This window comes from Anoplopoma fimbria, chromosome 8 (genome assembly GCF_027596085.1).
Source record: "Anoplopoma fimbria isolate UVic2021 breed Golden Eagle Sablefish chromosome 8, Afim_UVic_2022, whole genome shotgun sequence".
Taxonomy (NCBI): domain Eukaryota; kingdom Metazoa; phylum Chordata; class Actinopteri; order Perciformes; family Anoplopomatidae; genus Anoplopoma; species Anoplopoma fimbria.
In genome coordinates this window covers 17,746,533-17,768,855 of record NC_072456.1, presented here as the reverse complement: position 1 = coordinate 17,768,855, position 22,323 = coordinate 17,746,533, and the positions used below count along the sequence as shown (strand labels likewise).

At 38.8% G+C, this 22,323-nt stretch overlaps 2 protein-coding genes across 4 annotated transcripts; both read left to right on the top strand.

Moving 5' to 3' along the window:
• Positions 1-298: 298 nt before the first annotated feature.
• Positions 299-8,175, top strand: clcc1 (chloride channel CLIC-like 1). Of its 3 annotated transcripts, none has more exons than XM_054602530.1 (11): positions 299-354; positions 548-749; positions 840-947; positions 2,282-2,392; positions 2,518-2,739; positions 3,920-4,060; positions 4,181-4,280; positions 4,733-4,830; positions 5,678-5,824; positions 5,922-6,497; positions 7,347-8,175. In XM_054602530.1, the coding sequence occupies exons 2-11, from the start codon at positions 618-620 to the stop codon at positions 7,437-7,439; spliced, it is 1,728 nt and encodes a 575-aa protein (XP_054458505.1). In that variant the 5' UTR covers positions 299-354; positions 548-617; the 3' UTR covers positions 7,440-8,175. The 3 variants fall into 3 exon arrangements, 2 of the variants coding, with proteins under 2 accessions (XP_054458505.1, XP_054458504.1); XR_008531363.1 differs by adding an exon at positions 7,152-7,222 and having other exon boundaries at positions 309-749; positions 7,347-7,427; XM_054602529.1 differs by having other exon boundaries at positions 309-749.
• A 475-nt stretch (positions 8,176-8,650) lies between these two features.
• On the top strand, positions 8,651-22,069 carry mcoln2 (mucolipin TRP cation channel 2). Its single transcript, XM_054602774.1, has 14 exons — positions 8,651-8,930; positions 9,535-9,688; positions 10,245-10,418; positions 10,637-10,793; positions 11,629-11,707; positions 11,808-11,904; positions 12,088-12,187; positions 13,184-13,296; positions 13,556-13,705; positions 14,607-14,708; positions 14,846-14,968; positions 16,902-17,108; positions 17,412-17,545; positions 21,597-22,069. Exons 1-14 carry the CDS (start codon positions 8,887-8,889, stop codon positions 21,631-21,633), a joined length of 1,671 nt encoding a protein of 556 aa, XP_054458749.1. The 5' UTR covers positions 8,651-8,886; the 3' UTR covers positions 21,634-22,069.
• The last annotated feature ends 254 nt before the right edge of the window (positions 22,070-22,323 follow it).

The window sequence follows — 22,323 nt, the reverse complement described above, 5'->3', positions numbered from 1 at the left end:
TAAATAACAATAATTCTACTTCAAGGATTTTTGCTTGCACTTGTTTTTGTTATTAAGAAGATAATTGCTTTTCAGAATAAATCAAGAAATAGTTTCCTCCTTGAGCAAAATAAAAGTAGATAAACTAAACATGTCACTAAAATTAATTTGATACTTTTTTTTACCAAATTATAATCGTTGTTGCAAGTAGTGAGTTGTGCTCATGCGCGGCTTTTTCTCTAAAAAAAAACACTACTTCCCGTGAGCCTTTGCAATTGACGTAAATCGTGACAAATGCTTGTACCGTAAAGCGGTTCTATTGGGTCGTAAAGTGTTATTGTAATGAGCTGTTCGCGCAACTAGAGCATAGGGAAGGTATTTAACATGACTCATATCATTGAAACCTTCGCGTTTCTCTATAAAGTGTTTGAGTGGGTGGGTCTGATATTATCATAGCAGCTACCATTAGCATGCTAAGCTAATCAACGTTATTCACTCAGCTGTGCTTGATTTAAAGTGCGCTTTTCGACCATACTGAGACTCTCTTTCACTTTCACTTTCCTGGAAGTGTTCTTGTTACAGCTTGCTTTAACGCTGCACGGTTAGGTGGGGAAGTACCATCCTCCCCCTTTTCCAGGATGCTCCTCGTTGTCCTGGCATGCAGCCTGTCTCTGGCTGCCACAGGGCAGGGAGAGGACGCAGACTGGATAGACCCTTATGATATGCTCAACTACGATGCAAGCACCAAAACCATGAGGAAGCCTGCAGAGGTTTGCTGACGTTAAATAAATTCACTGACCAAATTACATTTGGTAACGTTGTGATTATTAATATGTGTGTATTGTACATATGCCTTGCAGCCAGAACAGTATGCCAAAGTCCCAACCAAGAGAAGAGAGTATAATCAGGACTCCAGCAAAGTGGACCTGACGCCTTGTGACTCACATGTAGTGGATCTACAGGGACAGGTTTGTGATTATATGGCACTAACATTTCTACGAAGTTCTTCTGGGGAAATTAATTACAGGAATTCAGAGTACTTATAGGCATTACATTACATTACAGTCATTTAGCAGACGCTTTTATCCAAAGCGACTTACAATAAGTGTATTCAACATAGAGGTATTCAAGAGAACTACTAGTCACCAGAAGTCATAAGTGCATCTCCTTTCTTAAACAAGCATCTAAGAGCATAAACCAGAGCAAAAGTACAGTGCAGTACAGTGCAGAAACAAACTAATACGAATACAATAAGTGCAACAAACTAATACGAATACAATATGTGCAACAAAGTAATACGAATACAATAAGGGCAACAAGCTAACTCGAATACAATAAGTGCAACAAACTAATACGAATACGAATAGGAGCTAGCTTTACCACTGCAGCACACTCTACATCTTTAGTTACTGTCAAAGTCAAACAGTAATCAGTCATTTTCTGACAGAAGCAAGATAAAATGGTAAAATAAAAAAGGAAATAATTTGGAATTTATATCTGTTTTTAAACCACATTTCTTAATGACATTCACCTGATACTTATGTTTTTAAACTGAATTTAGCTAAATCCAATTCAACCTCAATAATCCTGACATGATGTTTACAAATGCAAACTGCTGCGGACGTCAAATTATTATGTCAATAAGAACCATCTCTTAAATTCAGCACTAATAAACTGTTTTTCATGTTGTCATATTGAAAGACAGGAGTGTGTTAATGTGTGTGTGTATATATATATATATATATATATATATATATAGTACAAATAAAATAGTGAGATATATTATACGTGACATATATATGTCACGTATAATATATCTCACTCTTTATTTGTAAAGTACTTTTCGTACAAACATTTGTATTGCTTCACACAATAAAATATATAAAATCGTTCCACGTTCTGAATTGAATTAATAGTAAATATATAAGTTGTCATGAACACTGTTATGCTCATCTGACAGAGATCATATAATACAGCGGTATAACTAAACAATGAACAACTGATCAGCTATGCCATACCTCATATTTAATTGACGACGCTTTAAAGTTACAGCCCGAGGCAAGAATGACTCATTTTTTAAATGCCTTTTGCTTAGACTCCTCTCTCCTCCTTTCTCCTTCGTGCCTCTTCTGCTAGCATGTCCCATGAGCGGGACTGAGATGCAAGCCAAGGAGGCGAGGAAGGGAATCGAGGAGGCACAAAATTGGGAAAAGAGAAAGACCCTCAATCTCTACATGGCAAATGCTAAAAGCTACCTCCTATCTGTCAGGCATTACAAATATTGTGCTTTGCTGTCATTCAGATTGAAGAACTAAAGAAGAATATCAAGCTCATCTCACAGCAGCCTACATGCAATCCAGTGTTCAAACGATTCCTCACCAGACTCCGGAAGGAAATCCAAAGAGTTGGTTTGGTAAGTGGTCATTTCGTATGTATTAGGCTGTGTTATGTGGCTTTGAATATGTCTTTAGTAATTGTACAGGCATTTTACTGAACTCTTCTTGCAATACTCTTATATTTGTCCCCTTTTGTCCCCAGCCCAGTGACTCCTCGGATGTCTTCTATGATGCCAAAATCAAACTCTCCACACAAGCCATGGCGGAGATTCAGACACTTCTGGAGGGTGAAGACAGTTGGAGAACAGGGGCTCTAGACAATGCCATCAGTCAGATACTGGTGGATCTCAGACCACATGACTATGAGGCCTGGAAGTGGCGTTTTGAAGACACCTTTGGCATGGAGCTGGACACACTATTAAAAGTAAGCTCATTCATTAATCTGGAATCTTTGTTTTCAGATTGTTAAAAAATGAAGCAACACTTACCGTTCGTAGTCAAAAATTTTAAATTTGAGTTCAGTCTGAAGTCTTTTTGCATGTGTCTTGAGTGAGACTGGAGTGTGTGTTGCAAACTTGTGTATCTGGTTTATTTAGAGAGAAAATGTATATCCTCAACGCCTAGTGCACACTAGATGACTTTTAAAACCAAAAACCTCTAAATGTAATGCGAGAACAAAGCAGATTTCTCTGGTAGTTTTTTCTTTTAGCCAGTGCAGTACTTATACAAGAACATTTTGCAGTTTCACCCTTAGTGTATGTATGTGCTCTTAATTAAGCAGGATACTGCCCGCTTTCTCCATCAAACTAATTTCATAACATCATTTAAACAACAAACCTGGTTTCTAAAATGTATCTTAGGTTTAGACATACATGCGCTAGATATCTACTGGAGAAAGGCCATTTCTTGGGCATGTGTGCTTTTAAATTAGTTTCTAATCTTCTTTTCACATGTATACTTGTGGAGGTCTAACACCACCGAGAGGGAAAGTATCCTGATGATAGCAGAGCAGCAGGATGAAAGGAGAATTCATTACAACAAAAAATGCGATTAAATGTTTTCTGTCAAACTATTGAGTTTTCAACTTTAAAAATGAAATGGAGCTTTTAAACAATAATAACACTTACAATCCAGCTGGCTAAGACGTTTCATGTTTTTATTTAAAATGCTGCTGGTGTATATTTTGTTGGGCACCTAAGGATTATATTAATTATTGTTTGATCTGCTGATTATTTTCTAGATTAATTCATTGTTTGTTTTATCTCTAAAATAGGGAATAATGTTCATCCCAATTTCTCAATGTCTTGATGTCTATGGGTCCTATTTTGTCGGTCCAAAACCCAAAGATATTTAATTTAATATAATTTAAAACAGAAAAGCAGGAAATCTCTTTATTTGAGGGACTGAAAACAAACGTTTCTTCAATTTTTTTCATGAAAAATTACTTGTCAATCGATTAACAAAACAGTTTATTGTGATTATTTTTATTGCCAGTCCACTGATCGATCTGTTGAATAATAGCTGCAGCTTTAATAATTAGTGTTAAAAGTTGTTTCCCATCTCGTGCAACCAGTCAAGTTTTACTCTGTCTGTTTGTGCTCCAGATGGGACTGGGTGTTCTGGTCATAGTGGCCATCATATGCACTGAGCTGTGGTCAACGGTGTCATGGTTCGTGCAGTTCAGGAGACTGTTTGCTGTCTGCTTCTTCGTCAGTATTATCTGGAACTGGCTATATCTGTACAAGGTGAAGCTCTTTTGCTCTTGTTTAGCTGTCATTCAGTTATTTTAATAAAAAAAAAATTTAGACCCAAGTTTGTAATAAGTTTTCAGTTTTTTTTAGACATACCATGACATTTTTTTTCAGATTGCCTTTGCTGAGCACCAAAGCAAGATGGCAAAGATGGATGGTGTCTTTGAAAAATGCACCGGAGTGAAGAAAATTGACTGGAGTGATAGCTTGAAAGGTGAGCCAATTACAAGTGAAAATGTACAGTATATTAAATATCTTCAACCATTTATCATTTGCTGTATTGTTAGAATGAAAATAAGGATTACTCAGACACTTTTTACTGTTTACTTGTTGCTAAATCAAGCAATTACATTGCAGCCCGTTTAGCAGCTGCCATCAGCAGTGTTCTCGCTCAATACTGGACCCAATTCCAAAAATTGTTGTCCCCATTACTCACTTGGACACATAAACATGGGAAAAAATGTCTAGTTTGAAAAAACTGATGTTAACCTTTAATGTGCAAATCATATTGTTTTAAGTGTTTTGAATGATTTTCTTGGAGAAGATGCACAGTCTACTACTGACAGTGTCACTACTTAGCCTTTGATGAGGCACTAGCTTGCACTGAATTAACTCTATTAGTTGCTTTCTTAGCCCCCTATACCTTCTTTGGATGTTTTCTTGCAGAGTGGTTCAGAAGCACCTGGACTCTTCAAGATGACCCTTGCAGGAAATACTACGAAGCCATCGTGGTCAACCCCATTCTGCTGGTTCCTCCAACCAAGGTAGGTCACTATGATGGTGTCCTGGACCAAGCAGTCCAGGACACATAATCATAATAATAATAATTATTATTATTATTGTGATGGTGTCCTGGACCAAGCAGTCAAGGCACAAGGAAACACAGGTTCATATCAAAAATATTCAATAAAACAAACAACTACAAAGAAATTAATTGAGCGTTATAAGGCCCCATTAAAACAAGTGAACAAAACATAACTTGATTGAAGAATAAGACTAACAAAACCAGATGTTAACTCCATTAACAGTCCTCCCCAAATGAAACGTGAGGGAAACCTATATACTGACTGATAAAACCAACAAATGCATACAGCGGAGGACAACATGGACAATATATAAAACGTAACACAAAGAAGCCCAGATCCCCCGATGCTGTCAGACCTCATGGTAGGGTCCTCGGGTTGGGCCTCTGCATAAAACCAGGCTCAACCCCATCTTTTGTCAGACCAGGAAGGATTACTCAGCAGCCAAGTCACTCAACGCAAAGATTAATAAATTAATATAACCTAATTAACCAACTAGCAACATGACAAACAAATGTGGGGCTGTGGCCACATCCACCACAGATGGCATGTATGACTTTTCACTGTACATACAGGCTATATTATGCTGCGTAATAATGACATAAATATGACAAATGTTAATGCTGTTTTATTTTCCAGTTTTTTTGTAATTTATTGTGGAAATCAATTGAAGCATTTCCCTTTGTCAAATGAATGTGTTCCCATTCAACATCAAGAGTCTTCCTTAACTCAAATCAGTTTTAAATATCTGCATGAATGTGGGTATCACACAAAGAAAGTTACTTTCTAAACATCCCTCTCTGTTTAGGCGATTGCAGTTACCATCACAACCTTCATCACAGAGCCGCTCAAGCACGTTGGACAGGGGATCAGTGAGTTTCTTGTTGCACTCCTCAAAGATCTACCAATTACCCTGCAGATCCCAGTACTCTTCACCATCGTGTTCGCTATTGTGGTAAGGACACTTGGGAAATTACATTGACCCTTGACGCAAATAAATGAGATCAGATAATGTGTCGAAACACTGTTATATTAATTTAACTCTTCAACAGGTATGCATGTATGGAAGTGTGCAGGCAGCCTTCCGGCATGGCATCGCTGCGCCTTTTCGTCGCCCTCGAGGGGATCCACCTCCTCCACAGCTGGAGCAACGGCAGCCTGGCGTCCAGGAGATCCAGGGCGGTGACAACTTAGCAGGAGGCGACGCACCGCAACAGGCCCCGATACAACGAGCCATTGAAGGCCAACCAAACAGGAACCAGGTTCGTCAGAGGCAGCCCAACCGACGCAGGGAAGAGGTGGAGGTGGAGTCAGTAGGCACTGCCGAGCCTCTTTACAGTGAGGACGAGACGGATGCTGGGCTGCGGGAGGCGGGGCGGGATCTCTCCGCTGAGTCAGATTCCGAAAACCTGCTTGAGACACAAGAGGAGCCAGAAGGAGAGGGTGCTGGCGGTGTTGCTGCTAACACAACCAAATCAAAAACTAAACCCACTGAATCAGATTCATCGCCTTCAAAGAGTAAACCGCTGAAAGTGAATGAAAAGCCTTCTCAACATAAACTCAGCAGAGACCGTGCAGCACCTCAATCTCCGCCATCAGAGAGGCGGCCTCCACCAGCTGATGTTAAGGTGAGTTCAATTGAAAGTACACAAAAACTAAATCAAATTCCACCAAATCATAGATAACACAAGACCTACAATAGTGATGTTATTTAACCTTTAAAGTACACTGTTTGTTATGTCTTAATGCTTCAGCTTTTCACATGCGACATAAATAGGTAAATAAATGTTTAATAACTAGATCATATTTTTGTGACACATTTTCATTGGCAGTAGCCGGTTTCGTGTTTTTATTCATTTTGTGCTTTGATGAAAACTAATGAGCATGTGCTTGTGAATGGGAATGCCAGTAACCCATGGATAGATGGTATAACTATATATGCTTATTTATTTGCTGCCACACCATACTTTTAATAACTCTTATTATAAGCGCAGTGGATTTTAAGTGGGGTGCCATGGCAAACTGGTGTTTAACTTGGTGATGCCAAAAATGTAATTAAATTAGTGTTTGATTAAAATTGGTTTTAGCTACCCCTTCATCTTTTCTCCAACAGAGATATTTAGCTTTTTCCTCTCATGAGCATAATCGATACCCTTGGTTATAAATGTGACACTTGTGAACAACTGATAAAAGGATTTATCTTATAATTTTGTTAACAATAAAGAGGTGGAATTCTACTGCAAATTAGTGAATTTAGTTGATTTTTGTATTGCTTTCTGAAGGGTTGTAGCAGCAAATGAAACAAACGCTTCTCTTTCTGAAATTGAACGCAACTAAATGTCATTTTTTTCAGGTCAGTAGTATGCTTAATTCCTAAATTAGTGTAATTAATTTATTTACTCTTATTTATTTACTATCTGAACATGTAAGGATTTTTGTTTTAATATATATTTTCAATGTAAACCCCCTCACTGCAGGATGTGCTCCCCTCAGCTGAAGACCTCACCTCTGTCTCACTGCCATCTATCGAAACAGTTGGAGTTCCTGTTCAGGAGACATCAGCGGAGTAGGCAGCCTCAACATCAGTCAAAGATGGACGATAAACGTTGTCAGTGTTTGGTGCCTCTTGCTGGATTGCTGAAGCGATGATGCCAAGGAGAGCTGATGTCCCCGACTGACTTTTTAGAAATGTGCATGTACATGAACATTTTGAAGTTCGAAGTAACTTGCTGTGCGGTCAATTCTTCTACTTTTCCTGAACAGAGTCACCAATGATTGGTCAATCTGTATATTTTTTCATGATGATTTCAGCTAAACTGTATTTTCTCAGTTTGAAAGAGGAAAAAGTTAAATAAATCGCAGAGCAGCCAGATTAAAACAGGTATAAGGGAAACAGGAAATCAATATGCTGATAACAGCACTACTTAAGCTGGTGTTGTGGTTTGTCTTATCCAGTGGCAGAAATCATGCTTTTACAAACTTTGCTATTTTCAATCTTATGATGGCCACTTATTTGTTATAATTATAATAAACAAATAATGTTTAAATTTTGAAGTTGAAATATGTTTGTATTTAGTCATTCAAAAAGGATAACAATCTCCTGATGTTTTTTTAATACGTTATTTTTGTGATTATTAACTGCTTCTTCATAGAGGGCTTGAAAAAGTCACTTTTGCTGAACAGCAGTGCTACTTCCTTTCATTTTGTGTTGGACAAGTCAAACTGCTTATGCAAAATATAACGGGATTGCTGTCATGGTTAGGCACAATGGAGGAAGTTGTAATTGGTGAATTTCCTAAATTCATAAACCATGTGTATATTACAAAATCAGTTACTGATATAAAGTCTAAAATCAATAACCGAGATATATTTATTTATATATATATATATATATATATATATATATATATATATATATATATATATACATATACAATCATTTAGTTTCATTTATACATATGTATAAATGAAACTAAATGGAATTATGTCATTGGTGTTACTCAACATTGCGGACAGGGCTGTTGAGGACACTTAGGGAGTTTTTGGAGTTTTAATATTGCATTAAATATAAAACTCTATGCTGATTAACCTGACTAAGCCCACAAAATAAGTGTTTCCCCACTAGTTATTCCTAATCTAAATATAACGTATACAAGGAAGGCAAATAACAACTATGGCAATAGAGACGGGTCAACATTTTCCGTCGACGTTTGTGCTATTGAGTCTTTCTCATGTAATCTCAAATATAACTGCAGAACAGTAGAGATTAAGCATTTTCTTTTTTGTTTTACCGTCGACGCATCTCGAGCCTCTCGGGGGCCGCTGCTGGTTCCCTGAGCCGGAGATTGGAGACCTTTGAGTCGGCTGAAACTCATTTCCTGATTGGCCGACTGGAAGGTGCGTGGTGTGACGGATCACCCAGTTGAAGAGAGTTGCTTGTCTCTGCGAAGTGTCCGTCTGTCTTTTGACAGCTACATACCCTTTTAGAAGTTGTGGGTCCACGTGAAAAAATCAATCATGGAATTATTGGTTCGGTATCTGGACCGGAGCAATTCAATTAGGTAAGTTATTCCTTTTAAATGACTGGCGTTCAAAACTAGCTCAGGTGCATGCAAATTGTTAAAGAGTTTAAAAAATTATGTTTTGAAACACCAGATTTTGTTGTAAAAAATGAACATAAACTCATTTACATAACCTAGATATTGTTGTCCTAACTTTAACAACAGCACCAGTCTTTTAATTCTTCCTGACACGACTAAATAGTTTTTTTAAAACAACACATTGAGCTGAAAGTAACTGTAAAATGTGGAGAAAAGAAAACTCCTTATTATTCATTTCTAACAACCGTTGAAGGAGCATGAGGGGGTTTGCACTCAGTCAGGGAGAGCTTGTGGCTGACAAACTGTTGGGAAAATATTGAAAGTGCACTCCCTGAACTAACCTTGGACTTAAACCCGGGAAGCATGAATGCAGGCAGTGTACTTGGTACATGGAGTCCTTCCTGTGAATGATGACTATTGCTCAAGTAAACTATAATGAAATAACTGCTGCTTTCACTTCTGTTTTTTTTTCAACCCAGAGTGCTGCATCCTGCGCTGATCATACAATTTTTCTTTGTCTCCCAGCTTAGGGAAGATATAAACATAATGTAACTTCTCTTTTCAGTTCTGCGTCCACTCAAGATGGTATCAAAGAGGAGAACCTGAGAGATGACCTGAAGTATTACTTCATGAGCCCGTGTGAGAAGTACCGGGCCCGACGACACATACCCTGGAAACTTGTGGTGCAGATTCTTAAAATTGTTATGATCACAACACAGGTATGTGAAGTGGGATGAATGTAGATTAGGGGAGAAGATCCACCCAGAACATGCTTCCTGTATACTGTACTCTGTCCAAGGTGTGTTGTGTAGTGCAATAAAACCTGTATGGATTAGTGTTGATATTAGTCAGGGCACATTTAAACAAACAGGATCCTGCATAATCTGAGTGTGTCTGTTTTATATCTGTGCCTTGCTCTTCTTGCTGCTGGTAAAGCTTAAAAAAAAGAAAACAACTATTTTAAAAGTTACTAGTTACAAAGTGTATTGTTGTATGTGAAGACAAAGTCCATATCAGTGTTGAGAAATTGAGAATGACATAACAAGGTGGACAACATAGTGCAGTCCATCAGGATATCCTGCAATACTTAAGAAAGATCTTAAAAATGTATATTTCTGACTGAAGATAAATATTCCATACAATTTTACTGACATGTCTTTGAAAATATTCCAAAAAGTATAAATATTAAATGGGATTAAATTTAGTTAGTTACCTTCACAAATCATCTACATGAAACATGAATTTTCCCTTTTCCCCCTGTTGTTTCCTCCGTAGCTCATCCTGTTCGGCCTCAGCAACCAGCTGGTGGTGTCCTATAAGGAGGAGAACACAATGGCGCTCAAAAACCTTTTCCTGAAGGACTACAGCGGTGTGGACGAGGACGATTACAGTGTTGCTGTTTACACCCAACAAAGTGTCTACGACAGTCTGTTTTATGTCCTGGATCAGGCATGTTCAACCGCCTCACCTTACACACCTACACTCAATCGAAATCGATGTGATTTTTAAACTATTCAACATTAAACAGGCTACTTAACTGCTACGTTCTACTTAATATTTGACCAGGCTTCGTGTTCGATATGGCAGTTTGCAGCCTAAATCTAACATGATGTAAATCACAGTTTTTACAGTTTATTCTTTTTATCTGATGCTTCTGACATTTATAGTACAGCCAGTTGGGCCGGCTCTCTGTGGGTCCCATCAGTTACGGTGAGGATGAGGACGGTCATCTGCTGCCTCTCATCATCTGTAAAGAATATTACAAGAGGGGCAGCGTGGAGCCCTCAGATGAGGCGTATGATATAGATGCCCAGCTGGAGACAGGTGAGAAGGAACATTTACAAACTTTATTGTTGTTCTGTTGTCAATATTTCCTCTTGCTTTAGAGCACACCTGCAATTTTAGATGTCACAGTTGGGATGCACCAATATGATTTGTCAGTCCTGATAACGTTCAGGATACCTGGACACCGGGAATTGGCCGATATCGAGTACTGATCCGATATCAGTGTTTTAATTAATAAACTCTATGCTTCACTATATGGAAATGACTGGGATCATACATTAATCTGTAAGGCAGCATCAGGCTGGACTTAATTAAACATCTTAACTTTGTTAAACAAAATGTTAAAAATAGATACCTTGCTATAAATGTATTGAATTGTCATTTATTATTTATATTACAAATAATGGACCATCAACTTGGATAAACAAAATCTTCAAAATGAACAGGAATTTCATTCAACGGTAAACGGTTTTAATGCAGGAATGTCAAAACATAAATAGGGATTCAAATTCCAGTTTATAATGTAAAAAGTATATGAACATAGAATTAAATAAATAAATCGGCCCCATTGTCCTCCATATCTGATCAGTCTGTATCAGCCTCATATCCGTTAATTGTTTTCTTGATTACCTCTTTGTGTCTTCATGGAATATACACTTCTGATATCGTGTATAAAACAGCCCATAAAAAAGTAATTCCAGATACAAACTGGATACAAGAATGAATTAATGTTACATGGTACAATCCTTGTTATGGTAGAACTTGAATTACTAAATAATAAATATTGTGAGAGACTTCTATTGGCTCTTTGGGGCAATAGAAAATCTCAGACTTTATGCTCATTTTCTCACCCTGTTCATCTCATCTCTCTCAGTTTGTATGTCACATGATCCAAAGACTGCAAACCAATGGAAAACCCATAATTCATCCTTTTTTGATCTGGACTTTTACAGGTAACCATGCTCCCATCAATGTGCTGTATGTAGCTACAGCAAACACGCATCATTTACTTTTCTCTGATTTAATTAAAATCCTCCATTTTTTTGCTTTCAGGCTTGTTGACATGAAAATAACCTTCCAGCTGAAAGGCATCAACCTGCAGACGGTGCGTTCACGGGAGTTACCTGACTGCTACTTGTTCTTCATTACGGTATGGCTCAGACATTTTTCTGTCCTTTATGAAATACAAAGTATACATGAGCAGGTGAAATCCAGGTGAATAATTTGATACTTCTTTTGCTGAATAGTATTTCCCACACAGCATTCGACTGATAAGACAACTACTTTCCTCATCATTTTACTTATCTATTTTCCTTATGGCCTTATCCCCTAGATAACATTTGACAACCAGTGTCACAGTGGAAAGGTGAAAATATTCCTGGACATAGACAGTCAGAGCTGTGCATGTCAGGACTGGAAGATATCTGGGACAGGTAAGGTGTAGCTGTCTAACATATGAGGAAATAAAAAATAATTAAACACAATAAAATAATATAGCCGCAAGCAGAAATGATCGTGGTCCAAGCAGATTGACCTCAATGAGCACTTTAAAACATACTACGTATGTTAACATTGTTGGAGAGCAGGACTTGGCCTCCTGATTCAAACCCTTGACCTCTGTATCCCCAGAGAGGGTGAATTACTGACTATGGAGCTAATCAAGAGATGCTAATTCCCTAATGTCAAATATCCCAAGACTGTGTAGTGGCAGTTTGGTTACAATCGCTTAAACCAATTTTGATTCATGATAATTTATGTAAAATTTAACTTCAAAACACAGGTTTAAAAATGTATAATTTCAAAATGCATCACCGTATCAGTAATTCCTTGATAACTTTAGATCCTTGAAGACCGTATATGACCCATATATATGCATAATTTGGGACCCACCTGCCAATTTTGGTGACTTTTGGTATTCAGGTTTTTACTGCACAAACACTTTTAGCAGAGAAGAAGGAGAACAAAAACAGTAGGACTCCAGAAGTGACTATCGCTGCTTGGGCTGTAAATAAAAAGCAAAAACATTACGGATTATTGGATGAGAGCTTTGTACAATTTGCCTATTCTAGAGGGCAGGTAGAAGTTTCAAGAATCAAAGGAGGAACCTACATGAGAGTTGAATTAGTAATGTAATATATAAATGTCTTGTCAATTCATATTGAGAAAACGTTAACAGTGTGGTAGGTTGCCTGTCAATATGTGATTTATAATTTATTCTTGTGGACTACACTGAAAAAGCTTTTGAATTACAAAAAATATATTTTTTAAAGTATGTTGCCCAAAAGAATACAAGATTACTTTTCTGTTGGTTGTCAGTTAGGCGTGTTCCTTACAACATGGTGTTATCAGTAATTAGTGTGAGGGAGTTGCATAAAAGATAATTCTCTCTCACACACACACACACACACACACACTTGTCTCTGTTTCAGCTCAGAAGAACACACACTATCTGCTGGTGTTTGACGGCTTCGTCATCCTTGTTTGCCTCACATCGGCTGTGCTGTGCACCCGTTCCATCGTACTGGCTGTCAGGTTACTTCAGGTCAGCTGCTCAGTCTCTGCTTACACAGTATAAAATCGTACAGGGAAGTACATTTTTCAGCCGCAAACTCTTTCCTTTTCTTCAGCCAAATGTCACAATAGTTAAAATTCTCTTTATTATCTGTATCATATGTGGCTGAATTCTTGCATAATTTGCAGACATTTTGAAACTGGTATAATCATGTTGTCTCTCACTTGATCTGATACTGTTGTAGATCTTTTTCTGAAAGGGACTGAATTTGCATTTGTGTATTTTTCAGAGATTCTCCAGATTCTTCCATGAGAACTACAATCGTAAAGTGTGTGAGGATGACCAGAAGGAGTTTCTGAACGGCTGGTATGTGCTGGTCATTGTCAGCGACCTCTTGGCCATTATTGGATCAATACTGAAGATGGAAATACAGGCAAAGGTAAGCTGAATCATGGTCTTCTGTCTGATTTGATGTCCTCTGATCAATGAAGCAATTTAGAAATGCAAATCTAGGAGTGTCTCCGTGTCAGCTGGACTTTGGAATGAAAAGGTTCAATGCAGTCACTGTGAAGACCTGTTAATTTTAACCCGACTGTCTGTCCTTTTTTAAGACGCCATGTTCAGTGTGACAGAGCATGACAGATCTTTTGTTTCACAGGAAAGCAAAGCCGGTCTCCTGTTGTTGAGGATAGCTTGTGTGGCGATGATTTGGAAATGCACATCATTAATGTTACCAATTCCACCTGTTCTTTACTCGGTTTAACCAGTCAAAATGTTTGCTGTGACTCCTTGCGTGAAAAATGTACAATAAATGATCTAATTGGTTTGGTACTATATAAGGATGCAGGGAAAAATATGTTTACACCAGTTTCCTTCCTTCCTGAAATATTGTGAAAGAAAGGAATAAGGCAAATTGACTAAATGTATCTACAGTAGAGGAAAGTTTAGATTTACTTAGTTTTATATTCTACAAGACACAACTTTTACAAAATGTCCTCCTTATAGAGGTATTTGTGTTATAACCCTAGAACATAAAAGCCAAATGAAACATTATGTCACACATTAGTTAACAATTAATAGGATGTTCCTCTTTTCAAGTTCACATTGTACTTAAAGCCCTAATAAAATAATCCACACAGTTCACGTCACAGTTTACCACAAATAGTGAACCTGTAACAATATAATCATATTTATAGTCATGCAGCTTTAAGTTAACTTAAGTAAACTTTTCCTGACTCTTTGTTATCTTAGTCAGTGCAGCAGAGGCCTTGCAACTAAATATTAACAGACTGAGCCCTGATTTCCGGCTAAGACTTGTGTTTTTTCACCTCTTCCGGTAGAGTCTGACCAGTTATGACGTGTGCAGTATCTTTCTGGGAACAGCCACTTTAATTGTGTGGGTCAGCGTGATCAGGTACCTGGGATACTTCCAGAAATACAATGTGAGTCTGTGAATTTCACTCATTGTCGGTTACCTTTTTCATCCCTTCTCCAACCCTAATCAAATGTCCTTACACATTCCTTCATGATTTGGTTGTGGCTTAACAATACTTCATGTGTCCATACTTCCTGTGTCTAGGTTTTGATTTTAACCATGAAAGCAGCCTTCCCCAAGGTCCTGCGTTTTTGCTGCTGTGCCGGCATGATCTACCTCGGCTACACCTTCTGCGGGTGGATTGTACTGGGACCATACCATGAGAAGGTAACCCTCTTAACTGGTTTGAGGAGAGCAGAGGATGTGGAGGCCTAAGGGCCAGATATTAGAGAAGTGAGTTTAAGGTGTGGCAGTTGCTGGCGTGAAAATCTGCACTGGCTATTACTGTCAGAGTTGTTGGAAACAAAGGGAACTATTAAGTCATTTTTCAGCGACTTCGTCCCTTCCTGCAGAACTGCTGAGGTCAAAAGAAAAAGTTGGAGTAAGGAGTTCCCAAACATTTATTTGTGCACATCATTAAATTGGCTGAAACAGCTTTTTGTGATTGAACACAATCTATGCAGACTGAGAACTCATGGTAATTGCAATGATTTGTCTGCGGATTGATACTGGGAAATATTGTAATTTTTATGTACGGTATACAAAGTATTTTCTAAATCATGAAACGAAAATTTATGAACATATGTGTTGTCTACCATGTTTATGTTTTTTGAACACACTGAATATACAACCACAAGATGTCAGTATATGTCTTGTCCATGAAACCCCCAGCTACAATAAGAACAGCATTCAGTCCTTACGACCCAAAAGACTGGTAAACTTTCCACATTCATGCACACACACATACTCACATCCTTGTCTATTTTTCCCTTTTAGACATCTGACTGTATTGAGGTGATGGAAAATAAGTGGAGAGAAAAGGTCCTCTGAAGAACTCAATTTGCATCTTAAAACCCCTTAAGTCACCACCAAACAATCCGGTGTTTTAACTGCCTAAGATATAAAAAATAAATATAAAAAATGGCTGCACATAAAGTAAGAAACAGATTGTTGAATTTACTATACTAAACATATATTTTAACTGCAATCAGGGGACCTTTGGACAGGGGAGACCTATAGCTTCAAGTCAGACTATCACTTTAACTGGGAGAACCTTGGCCAGCAAGTGCCATCAGGGAAAATATGTGTGTTTAGCTGTCCTTGCCCGTTAAGATAAATTATTTACGGAAGTCCGACAAGCAGTGGGCGTCTAAACAAGGCAGTGCTCGTACTGTAGGAGAGACAGATGTGAGATAGTCTGAGATCAGCCGCCCTGAGCTTAGTGATGTCTCACTTACCAGATGGAAAATGTTCTTTAAATCTTTAAACTGAAGAGGAGTTACTACTGTAAATAAGTTGTTGACTGAATTTAAGTTTGTTTGTCAGGTCAGTTTACTCAAAGACCACCTGTCTTAATTAATAAAGAATCATATCCAATAATGCTTTAATAATATATATTTTTTTTACAGCTTTTAATTTCTAAATGGCACTGATTGTATCGTAACTGGTGCTCAGGATTAGTTGATAAATGCACTAATGCTTCCAGGTCCAACCCACAAGAAAGGTTTATATTTTCAGTGAAAGTGACTTCATTTGCAGTGTTGCTATGGATACAGTTGAGGAAAACAGGTTTCGGTTCCCTGTTTGTCCATCGTGCAGTCAACTGGGACGTAGTCACGATATTTACATTGCCATGGCCGGGGGGGGGAGTCCCCCGTTGTGGGCTGTCAGCCCGTCCAGGATCCTCTGATATTTACTAAAGGAATAAACAGAGTACGTTCTTGTACTTGCCATCCCACACGTCTCCAAGTGCTGGAATCCATACCGTCGAAATGGGATCAGGATGTTGTATTGAGATAGCATCACATTCTGGATGGAACTTTGCTCTCCCTTTTTAGCCATCCGTGTCTTTGCTTGTCTTTCTATATTGGTCATTCCACCTCTGACAAACATCATGCTTTTTGTTTCATTCTCCTCCATTGTAACTATAACTTGTCTGTTAGGATCAACATTTGTGTTGGGTTTAAAAAAAAAAAACATGTTGAAACTAAAGGCAAAACATGCTAATCTCAAAAGTCCTCAGATGTATTTTGTTTGCTGCCTTTGTGTTAAGTGTTAAAAACGGTGATCCAATCCAACGTCCGCTCTTCCATCTCTGTAGTTTGAGGGCCTGAGTCGTGTAGCGGAGTGCCTGTTCTCCCTGCTGAACGGCGACGACATGTTCACCACCTTCGCCCAGCTGAAGGACAAAAACACTTTGGTGTGGCTCTTCAGCCGGGCCTACCTCTACTCCTTCATCTCCTTGTTCATCTACATGGTGCTGTCGCTCTTCATCGCACTCATCACCGACTCCTATGAGACCATCAAGGTACTTTTGCATTGGTTTGGTTCTAATGAGGTGGAAGCTGTGGCATTTTATAGATTCATCTTTAAGTCTTCATTAAAGGGAGCGCAGTAACATGAAATCCATGAGAAATATTTCACAGTACTCTGTTGTTTTGATTTAAAAGACAAATGTCTAAACCCTTCCATGCAACAAATGTGTAGGCAAAAAGGAATCATCATCCAGCGTGGAATTAGTCTTTTAAGTCTAGTATGAAAAAAAATTGCTGCTATGCATTGTTGAACGTGTCGGATATGATTGTTTGCAATTCTGTGTTTTTATTAACAGAGGTTCCAAAAGGATGGATTCCCGCCGACGGACCTGCAGAAGTTCCTCAGAGAACAGAAAGATTTTCCTGTTTTAGAGGAGAGCAGTCAGACAGATGGTCACATCAGATACTCTGTGTTGTGCTGCTGCCAACGGTATGATGGTTTTACAGTTTACAGTTGTGTTAAGCTGCTTAAATAATATTGAATCTTTATTCACACACCCTGGTGCACACGCATTCACATCTGGAAACTGCTTCTGTACAAACACTGCGCTTAAATTAATGATGTCAAACAAAAATTTGTTTGCCCTCCTTTAATTATAATGGTCAAAAAAATATCGCTTTACATTACATTAATGTGTGTATTTAAAGCTACTACAAGGAACTTACATTTTGTGTTTATTTTGCCGGTCCCTTTGGACCTGGTTCTGGTTCTCCCCGTGCCTCCCTTCCCTACAGCGAGCCCAGCCATTTGGCCTGGGTCTCCAGCAGTGTGGTGTCAGTGTTGGACCCCAGCAGGGAGCTGGGACCACTTGGTCTCTGCCAGAGGCCTTGCTGTAGTCTGAATAACTATATAGAAATAGCCAATCTTCTTACTGATGGATTTGTTTGCTTATGTAGATCATATAGACCCATCAGTATTACATTGAGACTGTTTCAAAACCAGTTTAAAGTTCGTTGTAGTGACTTCAAGTAAATCACTCTCAAACATTACACGTACAAAAACAATTCTGAGTAGTTTGCTAAACACGTTGTTGCTACAGCAAGACATCGTATTTGTCTATATGTCCCGGTTTTCTGCTCATTCCTCTTCTATGATCCAATCTCTATCATCAGCAGGCAGCAGACTTGAGTTTCCTCCACGCTGTGGTTTGGCTCGGGCTTACGTGGTCTGAGAGCAATGAAATTAGCGGTGGGAGCTATGCAGACACACCCAATGATGGGCTGATTACAGAGAAACTGAGGCTGTGCACTGGGAAGAACCCCCCCACTCCACCCTCTTCCACTCCCTTCCAACCCCCCAACCATCCTTCCCTCCCCCCTCTTGCTGTGTTGCCTCCCAGATAAACAGGCCACGGTCAACACTCAATCAACTGAGCTGGAAAAGTTTTGTTAAAGCACGGTGGTTAGTTTGGAAGGGTTATTTGATTTGAGCAGCATGTGTGGTGCATAGTTCAAGGACTCTTTGGTGTATGTGTCTGCGTGTTTGTGTGGTTTTATTTTGTAGAAGGATGTCACACTGTGTCTTCTCTTTTATCACCACTTCGTATACTCTTTTTGTAAACCGAGGACTAATATGTCTGAATATTTAATTGCATTGTCAGGTTTCGTTTCATATTGTCCATTTTGAAGCTTTAGTGTAGAATTAGACAAACAGGTGTTTGTTGAAAGGTCATTGCTTCCTCTTTAACTGTCTACTTCTACCAAGCAGAGTGGTTGCGAAACTCAACCAAAAGCTGCACTTCACCAGACTGCGGTGTCTCACTTTGTCTTTTGGTTTCGCATTCTTAAAGATTTGCAAAATGTTTTGGCTCTTCCATCACTATTATTTTACCAGACATTAACACTCTGACTATGTGACCTTTCCTGCATGCTTCACTGTCTTTCTCACTAAGCCATTGCGCCTTCCTGCCCTGGTTGTCTGAGTGTTTAAGGAAGTTTAGTGTCAGTTACAGAGCCATTATGTTATAATGTGTAATAGTGTAAACTTAATGCTAGACTGACAAATGAATGTGCAGCTCTTTCTGTGGAGTTGAGTGTCAAACTGCCAGAGTTGGCTGACATCGTCATTAGGAGAACTCTTGTCAAGTTACACACATTCTGTAATTGCAGTCATTTGGAGCCTCTGAACTGACCAAATTTCATTTTTATGAGTGTCTTTGTCTCTCTCCACACACAAAAATTAGATCAGCGTTCTAATGTTCTCAGCTAACATGGTAATGTCTTACTGGATGATATTTCATCTGCATGCAATTAGCCTCTTCCTATACTGTTATCTTCTACTGGGCAAAGTTATCTTGTTTGGAAAGCAAGGGGTTGCCCTTCATCTGGATTTAAAACTAAACAGTTTGCAGTTGAAATAATGTATTGTGGCTCAAGAGTCTTGTGGTTGAAATTGAATATTGAATGTACAGTTATAGAAAAGGTTGTAACCATATAATATAGCTCTTCAGATTACCACAATGACAAAAATATCTATCTGATGAAAGACTGGACTGTATCTGATGTAGTTCATAAACTGCATGTGTGTACAGCAGCTTAGCCAAAGAGTCAGTGTTATGTTTGAAAGAGATTTGACGAAGGAAGTGCTAAGCCGTGCACAGAAGCAATTCATAAATACAGAGTATGTTTAGCTTTCTAAGAAAATGATTGGACAATATAAATAGAATTGGAGTGGAACGGACATGGGACTGCTTTCTGTGTGCATTTGAATAGTTCAAAAGAAAATGGCAATTGCTGTTAGATTTTATGGCAGCAACACACATCAGTGTGGCCATAACTTGTCTCAGCTTGCCGTAGGAGAGTGGACACGGTTGTAGCTTGTACTTCTCTGGAGCGGCAGTTGAGGTTGAGGCGAAAGGACCACCAACGGAGACCCAGACAAAGCTTTAGGCCGCTGGCCGCCAGCTGTCTGCTAGTTAGCTAGCTAGCTCTTTAATTTCCACCATGCTTAAATGCTACATTGGTTCCAAAAAATGAACCGGACAAAGTTGTCACCAATCCGGCGATAGCAATGTGCTTTCCTACCTGGTGACAGGAGTGTGTAAACTAAGCAATAAGTTTTCAAATTTTACTCTTTATCGGAATTTGTAATGTAGTGGCAATGAGGCATGCAAAACTTTCTGAGCAAGCAGAAAGGGCATTAATCTCTGTTTTGACCTGTTCGCATTTGGCAGGTTAATTGAGGAGGAAGGAGTATCCACGTACACCCGGATTAGGGATCTCCTCGTCCTGGCATCTGCCGCCCTGCAGGTCCTTGGTGCATTTTCTTCTGATCTGCCTGTCTTTGATCTTGCAATCTGCATTGCACAGACTTAGTGTCACTCATAGCTTCATTTGTGAGGTTTTTGGACAGGCCAGTTCCACCTTAAGGCAGGGAACTCCCCACTGTGTCATTCCCTTTATGCGGGGCTTCTTCAAGATTGTCCTCCCTGTTGCGATTGAGCTGCAGGTCAATGCACCTATTGGAGGCTGGGCAAAATTCTTGGTCACTGTTGTCAAGTTTTTGTACGTAGTTCTTTTGTTATTTGTTTACTAACTATGATGAGTAAGTCTCAAAGAAGGGCAGCAGGTTTTAAGGTTCTTTTTTAAAAATGTTGATTTGAATGGGAATGTTTGTTCTACTTCATTTCTCTGGATTAGACACATCTTCCTTGCACTCTTTTGAAATTCATTCACATCCTCAAAAGGGCGGGAGCAGTTTGTGGAATAAGACTTGGTCTGCAAACTCAGCAGTAAAATGTGCTGCTCATGGCAGATCATAAAGAGAAAGGGGGAAAAAAAATTTCTAATTGTTTGCAGATTTAATGAAACCGGAACATATTTAGTTGTTTCTGTTGGGAGTGATATGTAATATACTACTGATTGTAAGTCGCTTTGGATAAAAGCGTCTACTAAATGACTGTAATGTAATGTAATGTAGTAAACAGCAAAACACAAGAAATGGTGACAAGACTGTCGTTTTCAGTGTGCTTGTTTTGGGGGATTTATTCTCAGAATGGGTACAATGAAGAGAAACTCAAACCTCGTCCTGCATCCCTTAGTTGTCTCTGTGTGTTATGGCCAAACTTGTGTGCAGGTGGAAGCACACAGAGAATAAAGAGACCGGCTTGTTTTGCTGTAGTGAATCATAGGAATCAACTATGGTGATCTGTGTAGGAGAATATCTCAACAACAAAAGTCTAAACACGTAGTAAATGTTTAGAGAAATATCACTGCTCTTGAGAGGCAGCTGTGTGTCTCTAAATTTTACTTCCTGTGACCCTTTGAGACACATTAGATGCAACATCTCAAAGATGCGGGACTTAAATGTTTTACAATATAGGTCAATGTCACTGATGTGCAACTTATGACAAAAAACTGTATCTTGATACTTGCTTAAGAAACCTTATTCATGACCTAAAGTAGAAAGCATTTGCTTTATATGGTTATGTTGGTGAGACATTGAGTGTCTCACACTTCTTTTTTGGATCATGTTGTTGCAGAGTTCCAGCAAGTGACGATGTTGTACTGATCAGCTGATAGCTGTTCCACCTACAGAGGGAAGCGGATCAGGGAAGAGGAGGATGCTGAAAACATGACCTCACACATCTGATACAGACTTCAGGATCAAACCATCTACTGCAAAATCCTCAAAAGAGCAGAGTTATTGATTATGTGAAGTGCAATATGAAATGCCAGTTCCCTGTCTTTAACATGAAACTGGAGATGGAGCTGGAACTGGAAAGAAAAAAGGTTTGTTAACAGTATCTACTGAAGTTCAGGATGCTGTTGAACAGTTTACTGAGCCTTTGTAAGGTCTGTACATGCATTTAGTTGCCAAAGAACTTGATTCAGTGTTTTCTGCAGTTGACTGTGGCTGCAAACACTGGTGCTATGTAACATTATGCAGTGCTAGATACAATGTATTTGTCTTGTGTTTTTGTACAGATTGCAGTAAAGCTAATATTTTCATTTGTACATTGTTATTGTGTTTCTTGTCAATCCTGCAAGTGTGCACATTCAGCTTTCCTTTTTATTTTATGAGTCAGACAGCAGATCCCATGTAATTTATCGAAGCTGGAGCCCGATTGGATTATTTACATGGTTAATATTGTATCAGCAGTGGTGGGAACTTGATTCTAAATAGTTAAAAACAATACAACACATTTCAAATGAGCTCTGTAAAGAATATTTAGTACTCCAAAGATTTCTGTAAATTGCAAACCACAT

Excerpts from the sequence above, each read along its gene's own strand:
- clcc1 (XM_054602530.1), top strand. The coding sequence starts at position 618 with ATGCTCCTCGTTGTCCTGGCATGCAGCCTGTCTCTGGCTGCCACAGGG. Across the intron at positions 2,393-2,517 it reads AAATCCAAAGAGTTGGTTTG|CCCAGTGACTCCTCGGATGT; the intron begins GTAAGTGGTCAT and ends TTTTGTCCCCAG. Across the intron at positions 6,498-7,346 it reads CTCCACCAGCTGATGTTAAG|GATGTGCTCCCCTCAGCTGA; the intron begins GTGAGTTCAATT and ends CCCTCACTGCAG.
- mcoln2 (XM_054602774.1), top strand. The coding sequence starts at position 8,887 with ATGGAATTATTGGTTCGGTATCTGGACCGGAGCAATTCAATTAG. Across the intron at positions 8,931-9,534 it reads GACCGGAGCAATTCAATTAG|TTCTGCGTCCACTCAAGATG; the intron begins GTAAGTTATTCC and ends TTCTCTTTTCAG. Across the intron at positions 13,706-14,606 it reads AGATGGAAATACAGGCAAAG|AGTCTGACCAGTTATGACGT; the intron begins GTAAGCTGAATC and ends CTCTTCCGGTAG.